At 39.0% G+C, this 18,863-nt stretch overlaps 1 protein-coding gene across 4 annotated transcripts in view; it reads left to right on the top strand.

Annotated features, from left to right (window-relative positions):
- ATP8A1 (ATPase phospholipid transporting 8A1) overlaps positions 1-18,863 on the top strand; it is a 252,519-nt gene that overhangs the window by 222,336 nt on the left and 11,320 nt on the right. For all 4 annotated transcript variants that reach the window (XM_034958523.3, XM_003832229.4, XM_003832230.4 and 1 more), the window contains 2 exons: positions 14,803-14,891; positions 15,611-15,703. In XM_034958523.3, coding sequence (XP_034814414.2) covers positions 14,803-14,891; positions 15,611-15,703 — 182 coding nt within the window. The remainder of the gene's footprint in view (positions 1-14,802; positions 14,892-15,610; positions 15,704-18,863) is intronic.

The following is an 18,863-nucleotide window of genomic DNA, read 5'->3' as shown; positions in this document are numbered from 1 at the left end:
CAACCCTATTTAGAGAAATTCCATCTCACTTCATATCCTAGCCTCTTGCCTCTTCTTAACAGCAATATTAGCATAAATAATACCCATTTTGTTAAAAAAAAATTTAAAAAAACTATTAAATAGAAAACCCAGTCATCCTACATCATCAGAAAACGAATGGTTGCCACTCAGCTGTAATAGGGCCCCATTGATGAAGGGCCAGTCACTGTTAGAGGCACTTCTCATGTAGTCACTCATTTAATGTTCACAGCCACACTGTAAGGTAAATCCTTTTAGACATTTCACAGACACAAAGTGAAGACACACTTTCTGAAGGTCAAACAGCTCCAGAGTATCTGAACTACAGTGTGAACCCAGCCTGATTCTGTCCCCTGATGCACCGTGCACACTCCTGTCTGTTCCTTTTCCATTTCTTCTCTCATCTTTTCTTTCCCCTTCCCTGTGGCTTTTCTCCCAGACTTATCAACTTTAACTTAATGCCCTTCTAGCATCAGTGCCACCCATCGAAGTACTTAGTTCCATCTGGTTGATGAACTGACCAGTCATGATGTGCATATAACATTTCCATCTTCAGCTGTCCTTAGCTGCCTTTTTCTCTGCCCAGAAGTTCTTTTCAGAGCATCAGATAGCTTTTCCCCTTTTGCTTCCGCTCATTCTGCATGCCTGAAGTGACCAGAAAGCTATTCCTCAAATATCTCAGAGTTTAGTGCAGACTTCGGTTACTGTAGACCCAGCCAAGAGTTGGTTGTTCTCAGTTGGTGGGCAGGGTGTTCTCATTTGGAAAACATTCCCACCTATAGTTTTGCACTTTGTTTCCACTACAGTAATTCTACATCTCTACCTATGATAATGATTCAAATAATAATGATTAACAAGTGTCCCACAACCATAAATTATTGAAATATTTAACTGTTCAAAAGGAATTACGATATCGGGGGTTAGGGGCAGTGGGGGTAAGGTAGACAATTGCAAAATGCAACAATAAGAAATCATTTAGGAAAGGAAAAAGAAACTAGTGTGACGAACTTGGCTGTCACTTTAAATAAGTTGCTGTCTTCCTCTCCTCTCACAAATATGGTTGTGATTTAAGAGGAGAACTTTTTTTCAGACCTGACTTGTATTTTTTCACACCAGTACAACAATTTATGGGGCAAGGTAGGCCCTAGGGAAAAGTGCTATGTTATATAAACATATGTTGGCCTGCTTTTCCGACTTGTCTAAATGATGTTACTGAGTATTTTTTGAATTTCTAGGAGAAAATAGTTTAGCCAATGATTAATAAACCAGATTAAAAAAATAAAAAACAAGCTACAGCAGGGATCATTTCGTATCAGGATTAATAACAGAAGCTTAGTATCAGCAAAACCTTTAAATTTATTGTGGCATTGCAGACAGGCACTGTAAAGTCCTCCCGAGCACCATCTGTTTCTGCTCTCCCTGGCCTAAGGGATCTATAAAACTACTGAAGGAAATTGAAGTTAAGGAACGAGCATGTGTTTTACAGAATTTCAGATCTCTTGATTGAGGTTTGTAAAGGCTTTCTGAAAAACAATAAAAATCTTTGTTGAACCCTTTGGTGTCACCCCTGTAGGAAAGGTATTAATAAACTACATTAGTGATATGATTTTCCTAAATTGTGCTGTTGCCTATTTTATCCAACATAATAAATTACTTTTCATATGAGGAATTTCCTGGTTAAAATAGTCTTTATTGATCTATCAGCTTTTAATTACCTCCGTAGCATGTGGTAATTTATTGGTCTTAAGACCAACCCTTGTTGATGAGGTGGGGCAGTGTTATGATATGATGGAGTTTCATCTGAGATTACTGTGTTTAGCCAAGTAGCCTGGAGGGAACAACTATGCAAAATTCTGTCAGATGTTCTTCAATGAGCCAATGACTGTGAGTCCATCCAGTAAAACCTGCCATTGGTCACAGTCCTCATGCCCCCAACAGTAAATGAAACAGGCAGACCTTCATTCACTGTTCTAAAGGCAGCTGGCCAAGAGCCACTTCCAAGCCCATTTTGTAAAGATAAGTATATATGGAAATGCTGAGAGGAAAAGGGAGACATGGGTATGACAAACGTAATCGTGAATCAGGACCTCTGAACATCTGCATACACTTTACAGTGAGAGCTCTCCTTAGAGCCATTACGAGAACCAGCATTGTGTTTTGTAACCACAGCACCTTTGCCTGCAATATACGGCAAGTGTAGACTGAGCGTCTAATGTGTGCCAGGGCCTGTGTTAGGCACTGGAGGATGCAAGGATGAATGGAATTGGCCTTGTCCTTAAGGATCCCTTTGTTTAATGGTGGGACATTGATGTCATAAACGAGAGAGAGGCCATGGTGTACCCGTATGCTATAGTGATGAGCAACGTATGAAAGCTGAACGAAGCCTGCTCCTGGTACGGCACAGCTTTAACTATTCAGCCCTAGAGTCAATTCATTGTCGCATTCATTCGTTTCATAAATATGTGTTGAGGACTTAATTGGTGCCAGGCACTGTTCCTCAATACCAGGTTAATTGGGCAGGATCCCCATTGCCTAATTGAGGGGGCCAGGGAATGGGAAGGAGAAACAGGTACTAAACCAGTTAACAAATGACTAAATGAAGAATAAGTAAAGATAATTTGACAAAGTGATAAGTGACAGGAGGAACACAGAACAGATATGATAGGGGACAGGATTATAATGGGTGTTCCAGGAAGGTCTTTCTGAAGTTGGGACAGTTAAGCTGAAACTCACATGACGCAGGAATACCTGTCATATGAAGAAGAGCATTTCACGCTCAAGGAATAGCAGGTGCCCATTCTCCAAGGCGGCAACGGGATTTTCCATCCAAACACAAGGCCCGTGACTGCAGCAGAGAGAGCTGGAGAGAGCACTGTGAGGTGGGGTCAGTGAGGTGGGCAGAGGGCGGACTGCCTCTCTGCCCTCCAGGCCCAGCATTCTAGTGTGGGAACCACCACAGTTTTTGTTTGAATGACAGGCCAGAAATACTCATGAAAAAAGTATGAAAGTCGTTGTGCCATCTGTTTCAATAAAGCTCATAACTGGAGATAGTTTTTTTTGTTTGTTTGTTTGTTTGTTTTTTGAGATGAAGTCTCGCTCTTGTCCCCCAGGCTGGAGTACAATGGCGTGATCTCAGCTCACTGCAACCTCCACTTCCTGGGTTCAAGCTATTGTCCTGCCTCAGCCTCCTGAGTAGCTGGGATTACAGGTGCCCGCCACCACGCCCAGCCAATTTTTGTATTTTTAGTAGAGATGGGTTTTTGCCGTGTTGGCCAGGCTGGTCTCGAACTCCTGACCTCAGGTGATCCACCCATCTTGGCCTCCCAAAGTGCTGGGATTACAGGCGTGAGCCACCACGCCCAGCCAACTGGACATAATTCTTGCATTCCATCACATGGTAAGGTAAAGTGATCGTCAATGACTGGTGTTAAGCTGCTTTTTTCAAAGTTGTCACTTAAGCTCCCTAGCATGCCTCATCCAAAGCAAGTTACTTTATGGCATATTTTTCAGCATTTAAAAAAGTAACTGGATTAAACAAGATAAAAACGTATTTATCTTCCATGTAATAGAAGTCAATTGGGAGACAGGCAGTCCAGGACTGGTATGGAATCTGCACAGTCGTCAGAGACTAGGTTGCCTTTAACTTACTGTACTGCCAACGTTAGTGTACTTCCTCAATCTAGAATGGCTGCCTGAGCTCTAGCCATTTTACCAACCTTCCAGCTAGCAAGAGAGGGAAGAAGGAGTAACCCTTTCTATTTGAGGCTCCTTCTTAGACATTACCAATACGTTTCTACTTAGATCTCATTGACCAAAAGCTAATCATATAGCCAAAGTAGCTGCAACAAGAGAGCCAGAGGGATGTAGCCTTTGAGCTGGAGGAAAAGGTGTCCAGCCAAGGACCAAAGTGATTGCATCTAAAGAAGATAGAGAAAGGAGATAGATTTGATAGAATGAAGGGCAACTAAAAGTCTCAGCCAAGTAAGTCAGTTTTTCTATGTAAGCCATATAACAGCTGTTTTTCTTTAGCTAAGTGCTTTTTGAAGTTTTGAGGTTTTTAAAAATCATTTTCTACAGTCTTGAAATGCAGGTTATTGTGTTTTACAGACTGATTTGTAATCAAACAACTGATGCTTTATGAGATGGCTTTTTAAAGATTTTTTTAAAAAGGTAAAATGCAGAACCATCACAAAATTATAAAAATCTGTAAGAATGGTGTAACAAGTAAATATATTGAACACTGAGATATCATACCCTGTCTCATACAACTTACTTAATAACATCATAGCATTTTAAAATTTTGTTTCTCCTAATGAAAAAAAATTTTTTTTACTAATACTGTCCTCATTTTTCTGCGACTTTTAAGTTTTTAAATAGGACAATAATGAAGATTAAAATAAAACGAATTATGTTTTTAATTATCTTCACTATTCTGGGAACTATATTCCTAGAGAATAGTTTCAGAACTGCACATTTTCTAGTGCTCTTGATGCCTTTTTAGAAAGACTATTTTCTTTTGCATGTTTAGTTCTCAGTATGCATTGATATATAGTCAAAAAATTTTTTATAAAAATTAACTTCTAGTTTATCCAGGTCCCAACTAGCTCTTCCTCCTTTCCCTCTAAACACCTTTTTTAATCATTTTTTTTTATTATTATTACTCTCTTGCCAGAGAACAGAGATCCAAAGTTTCTTTCTTGTATCATATGGCTAGATTGAGTATTGGTTCTTAGCCCCACTAGATGATAACCCCTTTTTCAGCTCCTCATCACCCCAGAGAAATGTCCAAAGGAAAGAAGCACATAAATGCTGTGAGCTGGTATCTAATTTGCATATTTTCTAAGATTTGTGTTTGTTTGTTTGTTTGTTTGTTTGGGATAACCCAAGCCAAGAGTTTTCTTTGTCTCTGAGTAATCAAAAGCTGCTGAGAATAATTGTAAACATATTGGGGTTTATCTGAAACACCCTTCTCTTTAGTTATTTTCTGGGTGTTCTGCCCTGTCTAGTTTCGTGGAGAAAGTAACCATCCCATGTAAGAGCCCAATTCAGTTCAATTAAACTGAGATTTATGGAGTGCCTATGTGTCAGGGCCTATACCGGGTTCAGTGGATCAAAAGTTTCAAAAAGAGTCCATTCTGAAGAGCTAGTTTGTCATGGAGTAGTCCCACAGACAATTAGGATGTAAGACGCTAGCTGTTATGCTCACAATGCACAGGGACTAACAGAGAAGAGAGCGCTGGACCCCCAAGCTGTTGTTTGGAAAAGTGTCTTGGTACTACTGTTCCCCAAGCTGTCCAGGAAGGTGGGTGTGAAAAGAGTTTTCCAGGTACGGAACAGCCCAAGCAAGGAGCAAGTGTGGTGTTACCAAGGCAGAAAATGATTGGAGCTAGAACCAGAAAGTTGAGCAAAGACCAGGTCACAAAAAGTTACCTGAATGTCATTAACATCATTACTGTAAGTCATGGCAGACATCTTTTCGTTACAGAATATACAGTATTCCAGAGAGTACCAGAAGCCATAGAATAAAGATTTGAGTCAGAGGAAGTGATAAATGCTATTGATAAACTAGGAAGTCATGAAGATAATTATATTTTGATGTGAATATATATACCATATAATTGAAATTTGCAAGAATTTTTTTCAGCTAAAATGAAAGACAGTAAAGTTAGTTCTTAATGATAAGGCCCAGAACAGAGAATTTGGCATTTGCACTCCTTTGTCTTTAGGCTTTCTCAGAGGGAAGTGTTGAGCCAGACTACCCAAGATGTGCAGCTACTGAAGGATTCAGTGGGACTTCTCTTCATGCCAAGGTTCATATGAACTTAGAATTTGTCTCTGGTTAAAGTACAAGGTGGCAAATTCACCACTTACTGCTCATCCAGGGATGCTTGCATACCACCCAGTTCAACCCCATGCCCAACTACCATAATGAATTCAGACTGGAAGGCTCGGGCCTCTGAGAAAGAGTCCAACAACTTTATGACCTCTGCAGTGTCCCACCATGGTATTTCACCAGCCTGAAACACAAAGACACTTTCAGAAGTGTTTGCAAGTTCAGATTCTAATGACACTTTTCAGTGTCTGAAAGCAGAGTTGATTTTGATAGTCGATGTGAAGTTCCCATACATCAGTGGTAGCATTGCCAGCAGAGAGGACTCTAGCATTCTACTGATATATTTCTACCTTGCCATAAAAACATAGATATTAATATTGTGGATTTTAGCTTTTAAGATACTCTAGAGTATCTTTGCTGTAAAAATATAGATGTTAAAGTTGTGGATTTCTCCAGTTTTGGGGGTACTCTAGAGTAACCCTGGAGTCTCAGGTTTCATGAATAAGATCTTCCAGTCCACTGAGATTGGGTGACTGAGAAAAGGAACTGGAGGAGAAAAGAGCCTATTATGGGTAACTGAGATTGGGTGAGATGAGACTGAAATGGGAATACAGCAACACAGAATGCACCTTCTCCGAAGAGATACCTCGCTAATAGAGCATAGACAAAGCATTGCGGTATAGCAAGGAGGAAAGAGCCACAATGCGGTTGGAAAGATCAAGAAAACTTGCATGAAAAGAAACAATACCTGCAAACTTGAAGCTAAGCATTGAAGATTTTTATTGATGATGATTTCACGAAGAAGATGCTTCCTGAGAAGACCAAAAGAGTTAACTGAGACCTAGGAGGAGACAAGAGAAATTAAATGACCTCAGACCATGGCAGATAGGTTTTAAAAAGAGAAATGTGAGAGGTGTATATGTTTCGGGGGATCATGGTACAAATCATCTCTGAAGAGTTATACTACCAGGATGTTTCAGAGGGGTCAGAGCCAGAAAGAACCATTGACTTCTTGGATTTGGCAAAATCCTAGGAAATACATAATGGATTTGCCACTTTTGGAGTTTTCTCTAACTTGTTAACTCCCTTGGAAAGGGCCTAAATCTTTAAAGATAAAATAGCCTTTTTACACAAAGAAAAATGAAAGATTCCATTCACAGCAACAAGAAGAAACCTTAGCCAGTTATGTGAATGGTTAGTAGGAGAAAAACTAGAAAATTTGACAAAAATGAGAGAAATATTTTAAAAGTTGAATAAATAAACATACCATTCTCTGAATAGAAGGATCATTAAATTGTAAGTTCTTCCCAATTTGTGAGCCATTTGGGGGAACAAAAAAAAAATACACCTTCTCCTCTTGATTGTAATCTAGTCTAGGAAAATAATTATAAATGCAGAGAAAGAGATTAGAGTCTGACTGAAAATAGAGGCATTATTATACTATTTTGAGTGCTTCTCATATCAGTGAAAATTAAAGTTTTTTCCTCTTTAAATTTTATAATAAAAATTTTTCGATAACTTAGTAACTTAGTCGTTAAATCAATAATATATTTCAACAAATATATGTCAAAGCGCTATTCTAGTTTCTGGGAATACAACCATGAAAGAAAATCTCTGCCTTTGGGAGGTTATAATCTAGAGAAGAAAAACATACAAACATAAGTCTATTATACAGCAGGCTGGACTGTGTTAAATGCTCTGGAGGACTTGAGTGCAGGGGAGAGGATGGGGTGGGGTGGGGTGCTGTTTTCAATGGGGTGGTCACACAGGGCCTCACTGTACCTGAAGTGTTGTGACCAGGACCTGTGGCTATCTGGAAGAAAATTCCAGATGGAAATAGACAAATGCTGAGAGCCTGAAGACTGCAGGGTGGTGAAAGCTGAATGAGGGAGGGGGTGACTAGTAAAAGCACTATTATTCCTAACAAACTAATGCAGGAACAGAAAACTAAATACCACATGTTCTCACTTATAAGCGGGAGCTAAATGGTGACAACACATGGACACATAGAGGGGAGCAACACACACTGGGGCCCACCGGAGGGTGGAAGGTGGGAGAAGAGAGAGGATCAGGGAAAATATCTAAGCTCAATACCTGGGTGAGGAAATAATCTGCATGTCAAACCCCCATGACACAAGTTTACCTATGTAACAAACCTGCACATGTACTCCTAAACTTAAAAGTTGAAGGAAAAAAAAAAGGCACTAGCGAGCTGGCCTTCGGAGACAGGGCTGGGGCAGAACACCCAGGGCCATGAGACAATTGTAAAGACTCGATTTTTCTCCAAGTCTCTGGAGGGTTGAGCCAAGGAGTCACGATCTGACTTCTAAAAGGACTGCTCTGGGAGCTCTGTTGAGAATAGTATGTACAGGGAACAGGCAGGAGGCCAGGGGACCCCTAGCAGGCTGTTGTAGCACTCCAGACAGAAGATGATGGGGGCCTAGGCAAACGTGGAAGGGCGTGAAGTGGGTAGATTCTGGATTGGGGGTGGGGAGAGGATTTGCTCTAAGAATCTTTTTTTTTTCTTTTTCATTTAAATGTTTCTGTTATGGTAGAATATACATAATGTATTTATCATTTTAAGTGTAAATTCAATGGCATTAAGCGTATTCACATTATTGTGCAACCATCACCACTGTCCATCTCTAGAACTTTTTCATCTTTCCCTACTGAAACCTCATACTTGTTAAACAATCCCCATTCTCCTTTTCCCCTAACCCCTAGCAGTCACCATTGGGCTTGCTGTTTCTGAATTTGACTATTCCAGGCACTGCATCTAAGTAGAATCACACATTTGTCCTTTTATGTCTGGTTTATTTTATTTGGCAAAATGTATTCAGGGTTCATCCATGTTGTAACGTGGGCCAGAATTTCATGTCTTTGAAAGCTGAATGATATTCCATTGTATGGATATGCCACATTTTCCTTGTCCACTCATCTATTGATGTTGTTTCCACCCTTTGGCTATAGTGAACAGTACTGCTGTGAACATTGGTGTATGGATTTTTTTAAGTCAAGCCAATAAGATTTGCCAGTAAATTGAATGCACAGTTTCAAAGAAAAGGGGAAACAAAGATGACTTGAGGATTTTAGCCAGGGCAGCCAGAAGGATAAAGTTTGTATTTGCCTAGAGGAGGAAGACTGGGATTTTATATTCTGCTTCTTTTTCTTTAACTTAGCAAAGTGTTCATACTGTGTAGTTAATTAAAATCTTTGTTAATGCTGGTACTTCCTTCTCTTCCTGCCTATTCTACAGCTCTTCCTCACCTCCCCACAACCACAAAAAAAAAAAAAAAAAAAAAAAACACTTTTATTTCCAGGTATCATACCTTTCTTGGATTCATTGAAAGACTTCTGATGATTCAGACTGGGAGGTGGGGATAGTTTAACATATTTAGCTTTTAATGCACACTCGTCAACCTTTAACAGAAAAGGCAACCTACATTGGAAAAGGATAGTCATGGAGCTGAATCAACTCCTCTCCCCAAAATACGTAATTATCTGGCAATAACTCTCCCTAGAATAACTCCATGTCAGAGCAGAAGAAAACCAAGCAAACCATAACCACCACATCTCAAGAACAGGGTCCCCAGGCTCTGTTTTTCATAGTTTCTACAACACTAGGTTGTGAGAACATATTTATCCAGCAATTATTTATTGAACATCCGCTTGGTGGTTAAGCACTTGGATCATGAGAATTAAGAGAGTGTATAGTCTAACAAGAGGATGAATGAGCAACTAGAAAATGGGTGATAGGTGCCAACATAACGGAAGCCCAAGTAGTGTCCTCTGAGTCTAAGAAAGGAAAACTGAAGGACGAGTAGGCATCACAGGTGCAAAGGCCTGAGGACAAGAGTGAGCATGGGCGCTTTCCAGGCATCAAAACATGTTACGTGTAGCAAGAGATGGGCCTGGCTTGAGAGATGATACTGGGAAAGCAATCAGAAGTCAGATAGGAAAGGTCTTGAAATTGTATTAAAGATTCTGTATTCTATTCTGAGGACATTCTGAAGCCACAGAAAGGGTTTAATCCAGGAACTGCTAACATCGAATTTGCCTTTTGGAAATATCTCTCTGGCTGCAGTGTGAACAGCTAGAAGCAGAGTATTTCTGAAGTCAGTACAGCTAGGAGGACAGGCAAATTATTTGGACTGGGATAAGCAAAGTTGGCCAGAGATGGATAAATGTGAAGATGCTAAAGCACAACAGAACCTGGTGAAATATTGGACACAGGGTAAAAAGCCAATTCAGGAATAGGGCCCAGGTTTCTGTCTTGGGCAGCCAGGGATGACACCATTCCCTGGATAGCTTGTACCAAGGAAGAGCAGCCTTTGGAGGGAAGACAGTGTGTGTTCAGTGTGGGATGTGTGAGGTTTGAGGTGCCTGTGCGACCCACAAGTTAGGAGCTCAGTAGTCTAGCCTGTGCTTCAAGTTCAGGTGAGAAATCTAAGCCACAGGTGATTAGTGGCTGATTTCCATATGAATGATGATACAAACTGCAAACCCTTCCAGGGAGGGTGTTTGTATGCTAACAGAAGGCTCTTGGGAGAATACCAAGGTAGTTTACGTTTCCCTCCAGGACTCTTCTAAACTATCAGTCTTCTGATAATTACAATCTGTGAACAGCATCTTCACAGCTTGGATAACATTCTGACCGAGGGATGCACATTTGCCTAATGAGCCACATAGTGCCCTGTTAGCTTTAACTAGTATTTTGCTATTTATAACAACCCACAACGAATATTTGCATTCTCCAAAATTAGTTGTGTGGGATGTTTGTAAGAAGGATGTAGGGGAAAGTGTTCCATAATCAATCAATACCTTTAGGAAACCTGGGTTTAAAAAACTATTCAGTAGGGTGCTTTACTCTGACTTCTTGAAGCCTTACGCTGCTCTGCGCTGTGACTCTCCAAGAGGATGCTGCCGTGGTTTCTTTTCACCTTTACTAAATCTCTGGCAATGGGCCCTTTTCAGGGGATGCTTTCAGGACTAGCAACCACAGGACAGTTTCATGAGATACTGATAAGCAAAAGCTGGACTTCATTTTAACACATAGTTCAGAAATTGAATTATCGAATTAAAAGGAATAAATGTTTGTGGTGTTGGTGCACATTGCCAAATACCTTTTCCAAAGGCTAGTTCATTGCTGGTGGGAATATAAATTGCTACAAATACCTATTCTACCATACACCTCTCACTCCACCAAACTGATGGTGAATTTTTAAAATCTGATCTAATTTGTCAGTGTTCTCTAAGACTGCAGAGTGACTTAACACTTTTCCATGTTGTTGATTACTTGCTGCTGCTTTTATGAATACCTTTCCAGGTCTCTTGCCTATCTCTTGAGATTGCAGCTATTCTTATGAAGATAAATGGGCTATTTTTCTGATCAGATATTAACCCAGAATTTCATGTATTTGTAGTAGTCATTCTCCCAGTTTTTTATTGTTTACTTTTTTAGTTATGTTTCTTTGAACACGTGGAAGTTCTACGTTTTCGTAAAACAGTTCTTTAAAGCATCCTTTCATAGTTTTTTTTCACTGTTTTTAAGCTTTGAAAGCCTTTTATATAAAGCTTTGTCCAGACACTTAATAAATAATCACTTCTTGGTTTTTTGTTGTTGTTCCCAACGTTAACGCAACTACTCTGGAAGTTATTCATTTCTCTTACTGCACTCCCCTCCAAAAAAATGTTTTGAAGCACTATTTTCCAAATAATTTTCCCTTCCAAAATTAATATATTATGCCGGTGTAGTCAATAATTTCTATGACAAAATTATTTTTCTCCATTTTCTAAATTGGCCAATTGAGATGAATGGCACTTTATTAGGGATCTCTTACTTTGGCCTATGTTTCATCATTGCGTTTTAAAAATAGCAGATAAGACAAGCGTATGCTGTGATATTATTGAGATGAAAATCATAACATTTATAAATTGATTTACAGTTAATTTGATATTGTCATAAAAATTTGCTTCCATGAAGCTCATGGGACAGATCACTGGAAAGAACCAGAGACAAGAGCATTTAAAGAAATTTGACAATTGAAATGAAGAAAGTTTGTTAATAATCAATGTTATGCAGCCACTTTACAATCCACTGTACAGCTGAGGAAACTGAGACTGAGAAGTTTCTTCCCGAGTGTCTGATTAGCTGGGAAGGGCCGTGCCAGGACCACTTCCAGGCCTATTACCAGACCTGCTCCAACTGGGGTCCATGGAGACAGTCTTAGAGTTCTGCAAAGGGCCTTCTGTTTTAGATGTCTATACATTTCCATGAGTAAGAGTCACAGCATGCCACTCTGATATTAATAGTGTAAACACATAGAGGTAGACTGAAGAACCATGCCATTAGTTTGTAGGCAGGTGGCACACTGGAATTCTCTCTCCTATGAGACTGAACTTGGGCACATTGAAGGTGAAGAAGGGTTTCTGTCTGGTGTGGGAACGTAGGTGCTAACAGATCATGCCGTTGTGGGTCAGAAGGTAAACCCCTCTTATCGGTCATGCCCCCTGACTTGGCCGAATGCACATAAACTCGTATTTTCTCAAAGGTTTGTTCCCTGAAAGTTCACATAGAAATTTCAGAACAATTCCTCTTCTGCAAGTTGTGTTTTCAGGCAGCGTTGGTTTATTTTTGAAGCCCCAGTGGTTCAATTTTGAGCCGGCATCACTCTGCAGAAACAAGCAGTTACTTGTTCCCCACACACGGCCTGTGCCCTCCTGTTACCAGCTTTGCAGCTTCCTCAGCTGATCCCTTCTCAAGGCCCCCAGGAGCCACTTTCGTGGCAAATTCCATTTGGTTTCACAGTGCCTTGAGGAGGGGCAGTGGGGGCCACTTGGCCTGGTGCACCAGTCTCCCACATTAGGAGAAATTTGCAAACCACTCTCGGAGGGAACCGGAGCTCGGCCCGAACAGGCTGCTCCTGTTCGGAGCAGTCCACCATTGTCTCAGGATCCCTTCGCCTTTTCCCAGCTGACCTGCCTGTGAGTGGGGAAATGTGAAAAGTTAGAGACAAAACTGGTTTCTTCAGAGTGAGGGGGAGCTTTCTTATACAGAAAGGAAGGAAATACCTCTGTGGGATTTTATTTTTCCCCCCCTCTTCATCCAAAAAATACAAAGAGACTCTCTGTCTTTAATGCGAATGTCGGCTTTAAATCTTTTAGGTTTGGATTAACTCTGCAAAAGAAAAAAAAACTGACAGGCTTTCAGATATGACACAGAAAAACTTTTTTCCCCTCAATTCATGTTGTTCATTTGTAATGCCAAAGGCTGGTAGACTGAATGGTGGGGCGCCAGTCACTCCTCCATTCATCGTTAGCATCACAATGGTCAGAATTAGCAGCCTTGAATCTCCACCACTTTTGCCTTTTCCACTGGTGGACATTTAATACAAGGTGGTGAAGGCAAGAATAAATCCTCCTTCTCTTGCCCCCCCCCCACCAAATTAAAATATATTAAAATTAAGCCAAGTAAATGTATTTTCAGTTGCATGCCTTGGAATTCTTACCTTACCTTTCCCCCCAGAAGGAGAAAGAAATTGGTTTTTTACAGTTGTTACCTTACTAGAAAGCTTCTTTCAATCTAAAGAAAATCTACTGACTTGATAGACATTTCCTATTACACAGTTATTGTTGGTTTTCACCATTGAGGATGTCAGCAAACATGTCAAAGATCATGTTTTGCTTATTAAATAAAGTGACTTTTATGTGAGTATTTTTCATCTTGTTGGTGTCTCAAATATTGGTGCTATTTCATTGAACCCATGTGGCAAAACTTATTTTCTGGAATTTTTTGTAATAGCATGTTTTTATTTTAAAAGTATTCAGAGCTATTCACTTCTACATAGCGAAAAATCTTAGCGTCCCTGAACCTGCGGTCTGTATCGATAAGCTCATGTCAATGCAGAAAAAATTTAAACAGCAGTTCCTAGTCCTTAATCGAGAGTCCAAATGAATAAGTAATCTGAAATATAATTTAAAATTAGAAATGTTTATGTTTGATAAGGACTGATTGATTAGGACTATTTATGTGCAATTTTGAAATTGCCTAGAATAATTAAACTCTAGGTTATTTTTAATTCCTGAACCATACCTGATTCTTTTTAATTTTGCATGATTTTTAGTAGAATCTAAATGTGCATGCGTTAGTTGGCTACTTTTTAATGGAATTAGAACAATACATATATGGATTTAAATAGGTACTGAAAATTTCCTCTTGATAAAAAGATTAAAAGAAGTGAAACCAAAATATTTCTTTTGCTTTTATTGTATAATACTATTCCTTTTAAGTTCTGTGTAATCTAATTATATTACAAAGATTTTTTTTATTATAATTGCAAATAAATAATAGAATTTATTACTTTTTAAATTACAGAATCATTTTTTTGCAACCCAAAAGGCTCTAATACAGCAATTTGGTATTTATTACAAAGAAATTATTAAAGTTATTTTTAATACACTTTTATTTGGCTTTTACATACAAGATATTTGGTTTGACTTTAGCAATAACAGGTATGCACCAATACCAGTTATATAAATCATTGAACAAAAATTAAGATTATTACTACCTAATGTTAGCCAAAAATAATCAAATTGTTGTTTTGTAGGTATCTTAATTTGATTATACAGTAGTCATGATTTATCTGGATAATTTTTAATATCTTATAATTTTACAAAAGTAATTTTCATTTGCCAGAAATAGTAAATTTAGTTTCTAATTATGATTTATTTTACACCATATCTTATGAGAATTTAATCCAGAGTATATTTTAAATTTGCTCAAAGATTTATTTTGATATTCTAAGTTAATTTCATAAGTTCGAATTCAGAGTTGTATACTCTCTTACAGAATGATATTCTTAAAATTGTTTTACTTAAAAATACATAAAAACTAAACACAAATCATGTATTTTTTGGTTTTAAAGTAATGTTTTTTCTGACGATTTACACAGGCAGCCATGTTGTTCAGTTCTGGAGTCTTTTGGATGGGCTTGTTATTCATCCCTGTGGCATCTCTGCTCCTTGATGTGGTGTACAAGGTGTAAGTATATACTCAGTTATATACGGAGAAATATAGATGCATATTCATCCTCAGATTTCTCTCTTGGTAACATCAACTCAAGCATGTAGAGCTTGCAGGATAGGGACTGGTAATATTACTTAATTTTAAATAAGGAAGGGGTGATTCAGCAACTAGAAAACTAGTTTAAAAGACGAAATGAGTAGTAAAGCGGGTAGTTTCAGTTAACAGAGAAAAGTAAATGGCACTGGAGAAAATTACAGCGGGGAGTATGTTTTTTAGAAACAGCCCCAAAACTCATATAAAAGTAAAAGAAAAATTGTACTATTTCCAAAAACATTTTTTATTATAAAAAGAAATGTTTTGCTTGCCTGATTCCAAACATATATAAAATATAAAATGAAAGAAAAGAAAACCTTACTAATTTTTTTCAAGGGTTATAAATTTTAAAATCTTATCTCTTCCCACAAAAAAGATAGCATTTAATTTAATTACATGATATTTATTTAAATAACTATGGGAGTTTCAATATTGTAAACCTAAACCATCATTTATTTTAAAACTATAATTTCTATGTTCTCAAAATTACGGTAATTTTTAAGATTCTTTTGAAAAACTGCTTGTACTCTTGTTACCATTGTGCTTTATCAACAGCGTGATAATAAGCCAGACATCTAGTTTTGTAAAGTCTTCACAGAAGTATTTCCATGCAAATCCCTTTTTTTTTTTTCTTTTTGCAGTATCAAGAGGACTGCTTTTAAAACATTAGTCGATGAAGTTCAGGAGCTGGAGGCAAAATCTCAAGACCCAGGAGCAGTTGTACTTGGAAAAAGGTAAAATACACAGTGAATATATTCTTTTCCAAATGAACTTTAAATTTATCTTGTACTAGTGGTTGGAAATAAGTGATAAGACTTGTATTTGTCAGCATCAAGCTGGCAGTGTCATTGACAGGTTTGGGAGTCAGAGACATGTGGATTTAAATCTGTCGCTTTCTAAACTGTGTGCCCTTGGCTACGTTGCTTAATCCTACTGAGCCTCAATTTTTCCTCATCAATAAAATGGGGGCAATAATACCTACCTCATGGTTAGTTGTAAGAGTTGAATAAAGTATTATAAAGAACTTAGCATAGTGCAAAGTCTTTAATGAGCATTAAATAAATGGCAGTTACAAACATTATTGTATTATTAAACTGCAAGAGAAGAAAAAGACTTTTAGCTTGAAATAGTATCCATAATAAAATGTATGTAATCAGCCAGGCGTGGTGGCTCACACTTGTAATCCCAGCACTTTAGGAGGCCGAGGCGGGCAGATCACAAGGTCAGGAGTTCGAGACCAGCCTGACCAACATTGTGAAATTCCGTCTCTACTAAGAATACAAAAACTAGCCAGGCATGGTGACGGGCGCTTGTAATCCCAGCTACTCAGGAGGCTGAGGCAACAGAATAGCTTGAACCTGGGAGGCAGAGGTTGTAGTGAGCCGAAATCAAGCCACTGCACTCCAGCCTGGGCAACAGAGCGAGACTCCATCTCAGAAAAAAAAATAGTATGTAATCAAAATCATAGTTTGATATAAGGCAAATTACCTTGTATAATTGCATTTGTGGTTCAGTAGTTATTAGGAACTGACCTAGATATGTATCATATATGAAGTGAATTACCTATCCCAAGTTCTCTTCCTTACACCACCCCCTCCAAAAAATAAAGGAAAGTTAGAAAGCTACTCAAATCCACTAAATTCACAAAGCATTGTAAGAAAGAAATTATAATTAGTTGCAGTCTATAATAAAAGACAATTATTAAGATAGTAGCAGGAATTTATTTTTTTCTTCATTTTTATCATACTAAAGCTGAAGTTTTGGCTAAACTATAGGAAATATTTTACCCTAGTATATGTCACCTTAATCATGATTCACTGTTGTTATTCATTTTGACATAATGGAGTAGTTGTCAGAACTCAGTGAGACCTTGGCTTCCAGCTCTCTTGCTCTCATTATGCTGAAGGAACACATCACACACCAGTGTGTGCCACTTTTTTGAAAATAATAGCACTGACCTTTGTTGAGCGCTCACTTCGTGCCAGGTGCTTCCCTTGCATTTTACGTGTACTATCTCACTGAATCCCAGTAACAACCCTATACAGATCCATCATCTCCATTTTTTTCCAGATGAGGAAACTGGGGCTTCAAGAGATGAAGTTCCCAAAGTTGTTAGTGACAGATCTGGGCCTGGAGTCCATGCCAGCTGATCCCAGAGCTCCTGCTCTGAACCATTCACAATTCTGCCTCCTTTTGCTATTTGTTCAAAAATATAATAGAGCTGCAAAAAACAGCCTACTACTAACTTGACAAAGTACTTAATCTCTGACTCAGCATCCCAGTGTACAGGATGGGAATGATAATACCTACTTTCAGGGTTGTGTCCTCCTCCCTCCACCTTTTTCTTCATCTAAAAATTTGCATCACAGGATTCCTCATAGGAAAGTACCTGCGGTTTGTCAGTGAATTCAGCTAGTAAATTAATTATGTCAGTTCTCTTTCTCTAGCGATAAAAAGAATACAGTAAGAGTTCTGGCCAGGCGCAGTGGCTCACACCTGTAATCCCAGCACTTTGGGATTACTTTTGGGATTACTTTGGGATTACTTTTGGGAGGCCGAGGCAGGCAGATCACGAGGTCAGGAGATCGAGACCATCCTGGCTAACACAGTGAAACCCCGTCTCTACTAACAATACAAAAAATTAGCTGGGCGTGGTGGCAGGCGCCTGTAGTCCCAGCTACTCGGGAGGCTGAGGCAGGAGAATGGCGTGAATCCTGGAGGCAGAGCTTGCAGTGAGCAGAGATCACGCCACTGCACTCCAGCCTGGGTGACAGAGCGAGACTCTGTCTCAAAAAAAAAAGAGAGTCCTAGCTCATGAAATTGTGAATAAAACAATGTATTCATAACTATTAGGGAAAGGCCACTGTTAATACTGTTACTATCCTTAGTAGTAAATTTCCAGATTTGTAAGTATGTTAATAAAATCACATTAAGCCCTTCCACGTGATACTTAGTTTGTCTTTTTGTTGTCTACCAATGACTTCAATTCATAAATCAGGCCAGTGTAATGACCCCCAGGTCCTAAACATTCAGTGAGTCTGTAATATATGTAGCTCCTTCTGTTAAATAAAATAAGCCAGAGAGCCCAAAAAGGAAAGAAGTGAATTCCAGCATAAATGACCACCAACTTCTCCATAGGCAATGCATCAGATAAATTCCCTGCTGCTGCCTCGCTCATTTGCCTAAAATAGCTATTTAGTTTTTCCTAAGAACTCAGGAATGTGTTAGCTATCAGCTGAATACCAGACAAAAAACCCTGGACCAGCATGTACTCCATGTTGCCATTGCCGCCCACTGGTGATCAGAAGGTTAATGATCAGTGTAACCATAGTGGCTTCGCGCTTGATGGCAGGTGCCCGGAGGAGGGAGGCAAGGGGAAGATCTGTGAAAGGAGAGAAATAGCAACTGGATGGAAACATCTTCACGCTTAAAGTAATGGCACTCTAAGGTTAAAGAATTGTTGGATTGATTTTACCCCCTGGATTATTTTAGGAATCTTGGAGAATGACATTGATTTCAGATTTCAAAAAAAGCAGTTTTTTTTTTTGTTTTTTTTTTTGAGACGGAGTCTTGCACTGTCACCCGGGCTGGAGTGCAATGGCACAATCTCGCTCGGCTCACTGCAACCTCTGCCTCCCAGATTCACACCATTCTCCTGCCTCAGCCTCCCTAGTAGCTGGGATTACAGGCACACACCATCACACCCGGCTAATTTTTTGTATTTTTAGTAGAGACGGGGTTTCACTATGTTGGCCAGACTGGTCTCGAACTCCTGACCTCGTGATCCACCCGCCTCAGCCTCCCAAAGTGCTGAGATTACAGGCGTAGGCCACTGCACCCAGCCAAAACTTAGCAAATTTTGTATCTACTTTATCAAAACGGAAGAAATTGTGA

The sequence above is a fragment of the Pan paniscus genome, chromosome 3 (assembly GCF_029289425.2).
Source record: "Pan paniscus chromosome 3, NHGRI_mPanPan1-v2.0_pri, whole genome shotgun sequence".
Lineage (NCBI taxonomy): Eukaryota > Metazoa > Chordata > Mammalia > Primates > Hominidae > Pan > Pan paniscus.
Note: the sequence above shows the minus strand (reverse complement) of the source record. Positions and strands in the feature narration are given on the sequence as shown.